Source organism: Antechinus flavipes, chromosome 1 (genome assembly GCF_016432865.1).
Source record: "Antechinus flavipes isolate AdamAnt ecotype Samford, QLD, Australia chromosome 1, AdamAnt_v2, whole genome shotgun sequence".
Lineage (NCBI taxonomy): Eukaryota > Metazoa > Chordata > Mammalia > Dasyuromorphia > Dasyuridae > Antechinus > Antechinus flavipes.
The window spans coordinates 227,410,135-227,423,725 of record NC_067398.1 but is presented as its reverse complement, the minus strand read 5'-3'; the positions used below and the strand labels follow the sequence as shown (position 1 = coordinate 227,423,725).

General features: G+C 38.2%; 2 protein-coding genes across 2 annotated transcripts in view; one reads left to right on the top strand and one right to left on the bottom strand.

Annotated features, from left to right (window-relative positions):
* Window positions 1-2,143, bottom strand: part of DCAF12 (DDB1 and CUL4 associated factor 12) — a 108,464-nt gene extending 106,321 nt beyond the window's left edge. The window contains exons 1-2 of the mRNA XM_051997179.1: window positions 1,736-2,143; window positions 172-426 (exon numbers count right to left, since the gene is read on the bottom strand). Of these exons, the coding sequence (XP_051853139.1) occupies window positions 172-426; window positions 1,736-1,813 (333 nt within the window). The 5' untranslated portion in view covers window positions 1,814-2,143. The remainder of the gene's footprint in view (window positions 1-171; window positions 427-1,735) is intronic.
* The window catches only part of LOC127561895 (tubulin polyglutamylase complex subunit 2-like), an 877,998-nt gene that overhangs the window by 685,157 nt on the left and 179,250 nt on the right, over window positions 1-13,591 (top strand). The window lies entirely within an intron of this gene.

The following is a 13,591-nucleotide window of genomic DNA, read 5'->3' as shown; positions in this document are numbered from 1 at the left end:
AGACAGCCTGAAAAAAAATTAGAAGGAATAAAGTATTAGATCTCCAAACTGTAGACGGGAGAAAAAACCTGTTTTTGCCTCGAACCTTACATTTTAATACAGGTCGTATAGGAAAATGGTTGTCCATCCATACAGTGGCAGAAACCATAAGAAACAAGGCATCCTGCTTACCGTGTTGCATTTTGTGCCACACACCACTTGCCGGTGATTCAGCCACTGAGATGCAAATACTTTGTTAAGGGTCCCAAGGTGAAACTCTCTCTCCTTCAGGAGACTGGGAAGGTGTTGTGCTGCATAACCATGCAACACTCGGTAGTAACTGGACTCATTCTGCAACCTGACTTCTCTGCCTTTCAGGTAGTAGACCAAGGACCTCTTCACTGGAGGGAGTCTTTTCCTTTTGTTTAGTGAATGATCCCAGCCAAACTGTGGAAAGCAATATCAGAAATCACAGGCTGCAGCCACTGCCCTTCTGAATATGAAACCCTATAAACATCTATGAAAACCGGTAATCTAACCTACTATTTTTTAAGTAATCTTCCTTGAACACAACAGAAGAAGAAACTTGATCCAGAGGCTCTGTTTAATTCATAGTTCCAGTAAAGATGCTTATAGACAGATTGGTATGTAAGCACCACAGAGGTGAAAGAACAAAAAACAGGGAGATAAACAGATAGAAAGAGGGACAGACAGATTGACGGAGGGGGGAGGGGAGAAAGATGAAAGACAAAGACAAAGAAAAAGAGGAGGGGAGGGAAGAAAGAAAAAGGTGGAAGAGGGACAGAGAGAGGGAGGGAAAGGGAAAGTTTATCCCAGAAGTGGCCTGGGGCTGTCTACCACCATCTTCCAGCAAGGCAGAATTGAAAGGCAGAAGAGATTTGGGGGAGAGGAGAAGCACCTTTTCAGCCACAGGAGGAGGCAGGGAGGGGGTGGGTCCCGTACCGACCTGGGACACATCTCTGTCCAGCCCCCTCCTCCCTCTACGCTTGCAATCACTACGAAGCATCGAAAGAGTTGTGCTGGACTAGGCAGGCCTAGAAAAGGGCAAGCGATCCTCGGACAGGATGCCTAGGTCCCTAGGCCTTCCCAGCGCCCGGGCAGTCCTAGCTCCCTCGGCCGCGACCCCCGCGCTCCAGACAGTTGCGGGGGTTCGAAAAGTCAAACACAAACACGAGACGGGGAGGGGACCCGGCCAGGAGGCCGCGGGGATAAAGAGACCCGAGTTGAACCCCCAGTTTATATCAATGACCCTCCCCCAAAGAGACGGCCTTTGCTGGGGGCGAAGAGCTAGGGCGAACTTGGCCCCGAGCTGCTTCCTTTGCCTCAGGCCGCAGGTGAGGAAGATTCGGCCCGAGGACAAGGGGTACGGAAGCCCCATTATGTGTTTGGAGGAGGGGGGAATCGGGAAGAGGACTTCTCACCGACGTAAGAGGAAAGACAGGCTTTAGAAGGACGATCTTTTTTGGAGGGGAGGAAGACGAGGACAGGGCTCGTTTTGCCCTCAATGACAGCCTAGGCCTAGATTCTTGCAGCTCCCCTCTACCTTTTACTTTTCACTGTCCATCCTCCGAAGGCCTGCTCGCTCGCCTTCCCCGGGGAGCCCCGGGCCTAGATCCGCCTCCAGTTGACAACGCTTCGGGCCTGCTCCCGGTTCCTACGCAGCCCCGACATCCCCCTCCCCCGCGGTCCTCGGCACCCTTTGCCAATCCTCCCCATCTCTCCGTCCCCCGGTTACCTGCTGGCCCTGGGTCCCGCTCCCGGTCCCCGGCGCCGCGGGCGCTTTCCGCTTCCTGCTAACTGTTTTCCGGGCCATAGTGGGAGACGCCGCGGCGGCCCCGCAGCCACATGGGGCGGCAGGACCGGGGGGAGCGGGGGGCGGCCGCGCTGCGGGGCATATACTGGGGGAGGGGGCGGGGAACTGGATAGGGTGGGGGGGGGAAAGAGACGCAGGAGAAGCGGCGAGGGGGGGAGGAGAGAAGCCTGGGACTGGAGGGAGGACTGGGACAGGGGAGGGGGAGGGAGGAAGCCCGGACTGAGAGGCGCAAGAGACCAGGGAAGAAAAAAGGACGGCGAGCGACAGGCACCAAAACACCCTCCCTCCCCCGTCACCCCGTCTCTCTCGTCACCCCGTCACTTCGTCACCAGCTGCGCAGCCGTGCTTTACGGTGCGTTGCTATGGAGACACCTCCCGGAAGGGTGCATCGGAGGACGCTGAAAAGCGTTCGGGATGGTTGCCTAGATGCCGCTCCGCCTTTTCCAACCACCTCTTTTTTTCCCCACCTCCCCCGGGCAATAGCCACACTTCCGCTTCTAGCTTCCTCCACCTATTTTCTCCCTACACCTTCACTTCCAGTCTCACCTGGGGAGGGATGGAGGTGGGGTGTAGAGGCTAAAAGAGAGAGCGCACTCGTACTTGAGTGCCCGCCTTAGCTAGATTGATGGCGGACGGTTGGCCTCAAAAGACCTGGAGGGACAAAGGCTGTCTGCTTCGTAGTTCTTAACTAACCCGGAGTCAAACTTCTCTTTCACGTCATCATCTCAGAATAGGAACAGCTATGTCACCGAATTGGAGCGTGAAATGACGTAATCACACGGATCCTAATTGATGGAGCACTCACCTATATAAAGTGGCCTTCCAAAAACTCTACAGGCAGCAGAGCATCCAATCATAACCCAACCTGGGAAGTCATTTGGCTTAGAGCCACACAGTACTTAGTAACCAAAGGGATTTGAATCCACATCCTTGCCGACAAATTCAGCACCAAGGGACTTTTCTTCATTCAGCAAACAAGTGTACTCATTTTCATTAAGCAAAGCAGGACCTTAGGTCCAAAGAGAATTGAGTCCCAGTCGCCTCTCTCAAAGAATTTAGTGACCTAGCAAGGAAGCTTCCTACAACATTCTCCACCTCCTTTAGAGGTACTCAACAACCTGACATATGATATCACCTCCTATTTAGGCTCTAATGACTCAAAAGAAGGACGCACAGGAAGGCCAATTAATTCCAGGTCATCATACTTAGGACATTGAATCATTGTGATAAGCAGGGGGAAACATCCAACCAAACAACCAGATGCTTACACCCCATTACAAAATCTTATTGGACCTGAAAGAATTTTGGGTCCAGAATTAGAAACGCTGATTCATATTCTAATTCAGATGATTACTGATTCTGCATTCCAACCAAGTTACTTCCCATCTTCCTTAGCCTCTGTTCTCCCATCTGTAAAATGGGGATACTATTTGCACTGTCTATTTCACAATATTGTTAGAGAAGAACTTTATAACTATTAATCTATATAAATATAAGCTACTATTATTGACAGAATGTCTCAAGCGATAGATATGGTGAAGAATGTAATGTTTATTCCAATTGCAGTTCTATGAAGCGTTGAAAGGGTTCTATTATGCAATTCCCCTACTAACAATCTTTCTACATTTCCTCATACACTATAAACTAATCCAGTCTCCTTGGGGCATTCAAAGTCTTCAAAAAATCTACTCCCTCAACCTGAACTACTCTCTGCTATTTTCCTACTGCTTCTAATAATCCTGGTCCTTCTACCTAGAATGTTTGTCCTCTTCCCTCATTATCCAAATCTTACCCCGTATTTTTCTGCCCCAGTGCAAGTCCCATTTCATGCCATCTTTCTTTTCTCCGTTAGCCAATCTGAGGTCTACTATTCTGCCTTTCTATTACATTGATTGTACCTTTGGCATTTAGTCAAATACTGCCTTATGTTATTATTTAACTTTCTGGATTATGTTTATCTAGTCTCTCCACTCTAAATGGCAGGTGTGATCTTATGCATTTTTTAATCTTTCACAGGACCTAAAGTAGCATAGATGTTCAATATTGAGTTATTGAACCATTTTAGTTAGGTACTGTTGAATTTTAAGTACCTTAGTGCAGAGGCATAATTAGAAATGTTTTCACTTGGGATAAGAACAGTGGAGTGGAATAGGGTGAGTGTGATAGCTGATAAATTTTATAACTTCAATTGGTCCTTAACTACTCTTACATCATCTCCCTTTTCTAGAGTCTCCTATCCCCTTCAAGGCCTGGGGACTTGCAAAAAGTATAGGGTCTTCACACCACAAGGGGAAGAAGTCTATTTTAACTCAGATGTTAATATATGGCACAAAACCTCTGTCATTTGATTCTTGTTATGGTTTTTCTTAGATGGAGTAAGGAACTCCCAAAGGTCACTTTTCCAGTAATCTTATGTTTGTGCTTAAGTTCAAAAGCAATCATTCACCCAGTTTAAAAAAAAAAAAGGTGAAGGTGGGCGGGGGAACTCATAAAGTGATATTATTCTAGAAGTCAGTCATTATTTGCCATTTGGTGGTAGCCATAATGGCCCCACTTAGGTGTGACTAAATTACCTGACTGCTAGCTTCAGGCTTCAGGTCCCTTATACTTCCAGGAAGGTTAGCTTGCTCATTTGAAGAATGCCTACATGATGAATTTTTTTTTTTTCAAAGTGAATAAAAAAGACTTTCCTATTGCTAAGTCCCCCTCAGGCTGAGCATCTGCTATCCCATAAAACATGGATAATGGAGTTCATCTGTTTGTCACTTCAACCCCTATTTCTACCTCTGGCATAGCTCTGGTAGAAAAGGCAGCTCAGTCTTACTTGGTCAAGGTTTTCCCTCAGAGACATGCACACAGTGACTGGCAAGAGTTCCTCAGCTTCCTTCTTTAAACCTGTCATTCTAGTTCTGTCTTGCCTCACAATGCTCTGTATAGCATATTGAATAGTCCAATAATCATGAAAGAGTTTGGAATGTTGTCAAGAACCCATGAACATAGGCACAGAGCTCTACATCATAAGTATCTTGGCTCAATGTTTATCCTCTGTTTTCCATTTACAATGTCAGATTACAAATACATCCTTTTATTTGTACAAATTTAATGTTCAAACAAGAGCAAAAACAGAGCACATCTCCAAATAAAATTAAAATATTCTATTTTGATTTAAAATATAGATACCATCACATACAAAATATTCAAAAGACCTAGAGAAAGGCCTTTAATTTGGGGGGATAGATACTCTGTGGAGCATTTATAGAAGCTTGTGGACAAGAATCATATAAGATAGATTTGCAGAGATATGATTTACATTGGTGGAAGAAATTTCTACATCAGAGAGATCATCGATTCATTATCAAAGAAGTATGCATTTTAACACATTAAAAATTTTGCTCTATTTCCTCTTAGAAGGAAACAACAAAAATTACGTATTTGATTGAAACTTGAAGCCTAAGTCAAAAGATCTGATTTCAGACAGCTCACATTAACACTATCCACTATTAACCAGGTGTGGTATGCTATTGGAAAGGCAGAGACAGCAAGATAGTCTTAAATACAAATATACACAAAGATGTAGTTGGAAACTTTACTTGTAAACCAGTGTCTTTGCCAGAAACATTCATGTGAACTAGATAAGTTACAAGTTTTTCTTCCCCGATCTAATTGTAAACCAGGCCACCACAAAGCAACACCTTTAGAACCTGAGGTTCTGTCCCATCCATTTTCTGATGCATCTTTACACCCTTGCACAAAAATCTGAGGAATAAATGTCCACTGCTTTTGGTTTAAAAAAAAAATACAAATACACACACACACACACACACACACACACAGACATTCACGAAGGAGAATGAATAAAACAACTTTAAGGTGGAGCTGGGAATTAAGGAAAATCCTTAGTAGGAGAACTCTGGCATGTTTTTGCAGTAGGTGAGTCCACTACACTTTTTTCTTATTAGGATCCCAGTCAGTCTTTTATCTGAAAGGATTCTACAGAAAAAAATTTCTTGTATTTATATATACATACACACACACACACACACACACACACACACACACACACATATATAATCTGCTTGGAGAGGTATGGTTACATAGAGTTGAATAAATGCACAGAATTTTATTTCTCTAATTATTGGGGAACCATCTATACTCTGCCCTCTGCTACAAGTGATCTAAACACTGACTTCACATCTTTCTAGCTCCACAATTTGTCTCCTTCACCACCCACATTCACATTAGCAAGGACAGATGGAGAATTTTTGGCTTTCTTCTCTCTCCAACCAGGCAAACAATGAAAACAAAAAAGGGAATAACTCATTTGTTCAAAATCCTGGTTGATCTAGGGACTGGAGGGTGGAATATCTGTCCCACCCAGCTGCCCAGAAAATATTTTATATCATTCTCCACCTTTCCCCAGTAATTCTAATCTGAGAGCAGTGTGTTTATGTATAGACCCAATTTGGCTGGTGGGGTTTGATTCCCTATCTTTACTTCTGCAGACTACACTGAGCATAAGGCTGAGTCACTAGAGTGAAAACTGAAAGTTTGTGATGAGTTATTAAGCAAGTTATTTTGATTTTCTTAAACATCCCAATAATGCAAAATGCCATCTAAAGGCCTATAATAATGAATTCTTAATGTGGTAAGTGAACAGTCTAAGAGGATGAAACAAATACTTCGCAAATCTTAAAGCTCTGTATATAAACATTAGCTATTACATATCAGTAAAAAGGTAGGCAGCTACTCCTCTAGAATGCTGCATATATTGGTTCATTTGTCTCAGTTGTGTTTAATTTTGTTGTTGTAAAGGTTCAAAGGTGAAGAGAATGAAAATGAAAAAGGCATAAATAGGAAAATTCAAGTAAAATAAAACTGTTCCAAAGGGGAAAATCCTAGAGACTTAAACCTAGAATTAATGTTAGTACAAAGACAAGAACTCAACACTCTTTGATAACTCCAATTTTCATTTTGGTTGTTGAAATTTGACCTTCAGCACATTGGCCCTGCCAGAGCAGCTGTCCCTAATCTGATGGCTCAAGACTAGCAGTTGGTAGGAAGAGAGGGGGGGGTTTCATAGTAGAAAATTATGCTAAAAACAGCTCCTAGAAAAATGCTTTATACGTATGGATATTCAAATATCAGATGCTAGAACAAAAAAGGTTCTACCTCAATGTGAACTAGTACAACTGTTTTTTAACTATGTGATCCTAGACAAGTTGCTAAATGACAGTTGGACTTTCATCTCTTACAATTCTAAATTACACATGACCTATGATTCTAGCTCTTGACTTTGATTATTCAAATGAGAAACTGAGGCCCAGAAAGTAAATTATTCAGGTGTAGGGAGTCTTTCTAGAGGCAACCTGGCCCCAAGTTCTCCTTGCCTCATTTCCAGTCAGCAAGAACTTTTGAAAAGCTATGAAGCCAAAATTTCCAGTGAAAGTAAATGGCTGAAAGACTAGCTTCCTCTCAACCCCTCCCCTCAATTAAATCCAATTCACTTGTATGTCATGACATCAACTCCCTGTTGTCATGGTCCTCTTTAAGAATGAAGGACAACTTCTTCTCCAGTAACTCCGTCCTACTTCAACCTCCTTAGGAGCACAAGTGTTATTACCAGGATCTTTTTGGTTTATCAATATGTAGACCAAGCTTGACCAAGTCTGGTCTTGGAGTTCAGGCTTGGGATTAGATTTAAATGAAATACTTGACTATACTTCAACATTTAACAAAAAAATTTACTTAATAAAACCATGGAGGGAATGCTTAATAAAAGTGCAACAGAAGTTCAGATAGAAGCAGCATCTTTCATCTCCATCAGGAAATGTCAGCAGAGTGTGTTGAGTCAGATGAGTATTACATCTGTCGTGGCAGTGGGATGTCTGCCAATTCTAAGGAGCACTAGGTCCTGGTAGAGTGTTTTTGTTTTGTTTTGTCTCAGACAACTGGAAAACAGATCAATCAAATCTCAGGGACAGCTTCCTTGTCATTTCAGGAAACAAACTACTTTAGTCTAATTGGCAAAAATCTTTATTTTCTTAACAAATCTATAATGATGAACAAAGCCTAGTTACTTCTGCCTGATTAGAAGTCTATCATTAAAAATCTTCAATTTTAAGAAAATATAGTATCTTTTGTTTTTATATCACAGTCATTTTTGAATAAACCTCCCTCCTCTTCCATCCATTATTCTACAAAGAAATCTTATTGTAGACAAGCAAATCTGTGATCTCGATATTATATGCAGCATTGTGCATTCAAAGTCCATTTCTCTACCAAAAGGAAGTGCTTCCTCATGTCTTTTCCAGGTTCACCAAGTCATTTTTCAGAACCTGTATCCAGAAATGGATAGAAGCTGATACTTTATTTGCTGGAATATGAAAGTTTTTTTTTCATATTCCATATCTCCAAATCATCCTCTACTTACTTTCAGACGCTCATTTCAATTATGATTTTCTATGTGCTTTGTGGATCTAAAAGAACAAATGCATTTATGAATGAAAATAGCACTAGGGCATAAGATGGTCATTTTTTTACTCAATTTTTCCTATTCTATTGATCTTTTCTTTAAAAAATAAGGAAAAAAGTATAAGTTATATGTACTAAAAAAAAAATGAAAACATGGAAGCAATACATTAAAAAAAATCTGAAAACATGTGCAATGCATAATACCCATAAGAGCTTCTAAAGAGGTGAACTGGGAATATTTCTTTATATCTCCTTTGAGCTATAATTCTTTTAAATAATGTTCAATTTTGATTTCTGTATGTATGGTCTTTTCCCCGTTTATATCATTTTAGTTACTATATATGTTATCTCTTTAGCTCTGATTAATTCACTCTGCAACAGTTCAAGTTGATCTTTTTATGCTTTCCTATATCTCAACCATCATTAGTTATATCACAATATTTTATTATACACATATACCAGAATTTGTTTAGCTATTTCCCAACTGAACAGTATTTACTTTATTTCCAATTCTTATTATCACAAAATGTATTATTATAAATATTTTGGTGTTTATGCAGACTCTTAGGACAATGGAATATCTGGGTCAAAGAGTATTAAACCTTTTAGTCACTTTATTTGAATAACTTCAACTTCCTTTCCAACATGTTGTACCAATTCAGAGCTCAACAACAACAACAACAAAAAAAATGCACTAATGTATCCTCCCATAACTCCAACATTAATTATTACCATTTTGTTGTCTTTGCCAATTTTCAGGGTATAAGGTGAAATCTTAGAATTTATTTGTTGCTCATTATTAGTGATTTGGAAATTCTTCCCTCTTCCCCCATTTTTCATTTTTTTCTCTTTTATTCATGTTTTTGTACAAAATGACCAATATGGAAATGTTTTGTGTGTAACCTAAATCCAGTTGCCTAAGGGTAGGGGGAGGAGGGGATTGCTAACTTAAGTGGGAGGAGGGAAATTTGGAAATTTTTTCATGTGATATTTAAAACTTTGCAACTCCTTTGAGAACTATTCTATATTCTAATTTATCTGTTACAGATTGATTACTGGTCTTTGATACATGTTGCTTAATCATATTGGATGCCAAACATTATCAGAGAAATTATAATCAAAGATCTTTTTCTCATTCTATGATTTCCCTTTTTTTCCCTAAGTCCATTAACAATGTCTTTCAAAAGCTTTTCAATTTGATGCAGTCAAAATGATCTATTCTGTCTTTTGTAACTGCCTTTACCCTTTTTTGACTAAAAATGTATTTCCTACAGCAATATCCAGTTTGGAAAGTCAGTCCTTAATTATTTAGTGGAAAGCAAAAAAACAGGCTATGCCTCTGGGCAGACAATTTTCTCTAAGGGGGTCTTCCTAGTTCAAGTCTTGGAATTCTATACAATTGAGTGTGAACTAATAAAAATTAGCACCTCCCAAGAAAAGAGTCACCAAAACAAGGCCAGAATAATATTAACTGATATTTTTATTTTTAATCACTTCTTATTTTTTTTTAACAGTGCCCTAATGTTGTACACAGTAACAGCAATATTGTAAGATGATCAACTGTGAATGACAACTTTTCTAAGTAATACAAGTAATACAATAATACACTAGTGTTGCAAATTTCCCATGTGCCTGCCAACATTTGTCATCTTTTTTTTCCTGTCATATTAATTTGAATGGTGTGAGATGCCATCTCAGATTTGTTTTAAGTTGCATACCCCAAATCATTAGTGATTTAGAGCATTTTTTTCATGGCTTTCATTATCTTCTAAAAACTCCCTGTTCATATCCTAGAACATTTGTCAACTAGCGTTTTACTCTTATTATAAATTTGGCACAGCTCAATATGTATTTGAGAAAAAAAGATCTTTATCAGAAATGCCTGTTAGAAAATTTTTTTCACACTTTTTTTTTCTTTTAATCTTGGCTACATTGATTTTATTTATGCCAAACCTTTTAAACATAATATGATCAAAATTATCCATTTTATATCTTGTAGTTGCTCTATCTCTTCTTTGGTCACAGATTTTCCCCTTATTCCTAGATCTGACAGGTAAACACCTCATGCTTCCCTGATTTGTCCACAGTATCGTCCTTTGTCTAAATATAATCCTATTGACTTAATCTTGGTATAGGATATGAGATACTCTTTCATTATCTAGTTTCTGCCAAACTGCTTTCTAGTTTTGTCATCAATTTTTATCAAATAGTTCTTGTTTCCAAAACTTAGATCTTGATGTTTATCAAATAGTAGATTACTATGGCCATTTACTACTTTTTATTGCATACTTAATTTATTCCAATGATCCACCACTCTTACTTCTCAACCAGTACTAGGTTGTTTTAGTGATTACTGCTTTGTAACATAGTTTGAAATCTGATATGGCTTTGATAGGATTTGAAGATTTTTGAATTTATATTTATAAATTGATAATGGTTAATAGTTTTTCTTCTTTGTTTAATCCTTACCTAGCTTAAGTATTAGGACTGTATTTGTCTCATTAAAAAGATTTTAATTGTATCATTTTTGAGAATAATTTGCATATTATTTAAAATTTTGATAGAATTTTCCTTTGAATCAGGATGGGGATTTTTTTTTTTCTCAGCAGTTACCTTTGTTTAAAAGTCTATCTTTCCTTGCTGAGTATTTGTTTATCAATAGAATTTTAAAATATAATCACTTGTGTAACTTGGAATTTCAGTCATGGGTTTTTCCTAGAGACAATTTATAAATTCTTTAGATTTTAAAGATTCTTTTTCTAATGTTCAGAAATTCTGAGCAATTTTCTGCCTTATGATGATCTTGTTTTTTTAATTTGTTGTGTTCTTCTGGAAGAGCTATAATGTTAAAGTAAAGTAAAGTAATCATGAAAAAGATATTCCATCTTTTTTGTCTGGATATAAGCATTTAAAAATTATTTTTAATAATATTTTATTTTTTTAATACATGCAAAGATAGTTTTCAACATTTACCTTTGTAAAACCTTATGTTCCAAATTTTGCTCCCTCTCCTCTTTTCTTCCCCCTCCCAAAGACAGCAAGCAATCTAATATAGGTTAAATATATGCAATTTTTCTAAACATATTTCCATATTTGTCATGCTGCACAAGAAAACTCAGATTAAAAGAGAAAAATACTCGAAAGAAAAAAAGACAAGGAAGCAAACATATTACAACAAAAATATTATGTTTTGACCTACATTCAGTCTCCATAGTTCTCTCTCTGGATGCAGATGGCAATTTCCATCACAAATCTCAAATTATTATTGTTTTATTTGTATGGAGAGCATGCTTTTAATGTTAATGCTTTTTAGATCTCCTTATCCATATCATCCTTGACTTCTGTGTAATTGCATTCCCAACCAGTTAGTGTTTCTTTAGTTTCTTTGATGAGATACGCCTCAGTGGATTCAAGTTTCTCTACTCAGCCCTTTATTTCTGCTTTGTAGACCATAAATCCTGTTTTCACAGTTTTATTTCTCTTTTTTAAATCTTTCGGGGACAACCTGCTCTAGTTCTGAAATTTCTCCCCCACCCATTGAGAAGACAAAAAAAACCACAGTCATTACAAATATGTATAGTCAAGAAAAACAAACTACTGCATTAGACAAGAAAGGAAGGAAGGAAGGGACAAAGGAATAAATAAAAGGAAGGAAGAGAAGGATGGAAGCAGGGAAGGAGGAAAGAAGAAAGGAATCAAAGAAAAAAGGAAAGATAGAAAAAAAGAAGAAAAGGAAATGTATTTCAATCTGTTCTCTATCTAGAGGTATATTGCATGATTCATCATGAGTCCTTTGGAATTGTATTGTTCAGAGTTCCTAAGTTTTTCAAAGTTGTTTATCTTCGCAACATTACTGTTATTATACAGTTTCCTTTGTCCTGCTCAATTCATTTTGTATCCTGGGTTTTTCTAAAAACAGAATTCTCTTTATAATTTCAGCATAATTCTCTTCCTTTTAAAATATCTCCTCTTTTGTGCTTAAGGTTTATTTGATGACTTTCAGTTTTTAAATGCATATTAAGTTCATTAATCATTGCTTTTTCTATTTTCTTAATTTAACCCTAAAGACTGCTTTGGCTACATCCTGAGATCTTGGGTAATTTCATATTTTTTCTTTTCCCTTACCGCTCATTTTTTGACTCCCTCCCCTCTGATGTTGATTTATAAAGAAGTTGGATTTCAAAGCATCTCCAACTCCTCCCAAGGTGAGAAATTCATCAGCTTATAGCTCTGCTCCCCAATAACTTCCAAGGGTTCATAATTGGTCTCAGTTGAATTTAAGGGCTTTTCCCCTCATCCAAAGTAAAACACTGTATCTCCCCTGGTTCTCTCTGTTCTATATTTCTTTTATTGATCTATATTGTACTATAAAGCACTACCATATTGTGATCCCAGAATAAGCTTCTTCTATTTTTTGGTTTTCCTCAGCACTGGTAGGAGAGAGAGAAAAAAGTAAGTTATTTTGAAAGCCTATGGGTCAGCTCATGATACCCTGCTACTGGCAGCAGCGTAAATGATCTGGAAGGGCATGCTGTATGAATCTGTTTGGGGTTATGGATTATTTGCTTTTTCTGCTCTTAATTCATTGGATTTTTATCTTGTCTGGAGTCTTAATATCCTAGACTATGGAGACAGCTGAAATTACTTTATCTTTTGTGCATAATTTCTATTTTGGAGAGGTTTGATAACTTGTGAGAATCAGAGAAAATGTCTAGTCTTGTATCTCAGTAGCCACATGATTTAGAAGTTTAACATTTTTGATTATGTCAGTTTTCTATATTTTCTACAGCCCTTTTTTAGTCTCTACTTAAGTTTAGAATTTTGCTTCTTAGAATTTTGAAATTGCAAATGCTATTTTTCCTGGAATACATATATACACATATGTTTACATATACACACACACTCAAACATAGATTTATAAACAGCTATGTTAATAAATGAGGCATTTTCTCCTTATTGTGATTTTTGTCTGTAAGATGTTTATTCTTTTCTATAGAAATTCAGTTAACATATTATGTGTAGAAAAACCAGGTCTTTGATTCCTCACTTGAGAGAATTTGAAGTTCATGTTCCTGATATTTTTCAAATAATTCACATGCATTCTCTAAAAGGAAATTGTTCCTTGCTTTTTGCTTTTCTTTCTAAAGACAAACTTTTGCTCTTTTCTCAGTAACCTGATATATTATTCTTTAATTTGAACCAGATAGCCTTCTAGCTTTTGGGATCATAGATAAAGACATGCGCGCATACACACACACACACACACACACACACACACACACACACACCCCTTGTTATCCTTGAGTA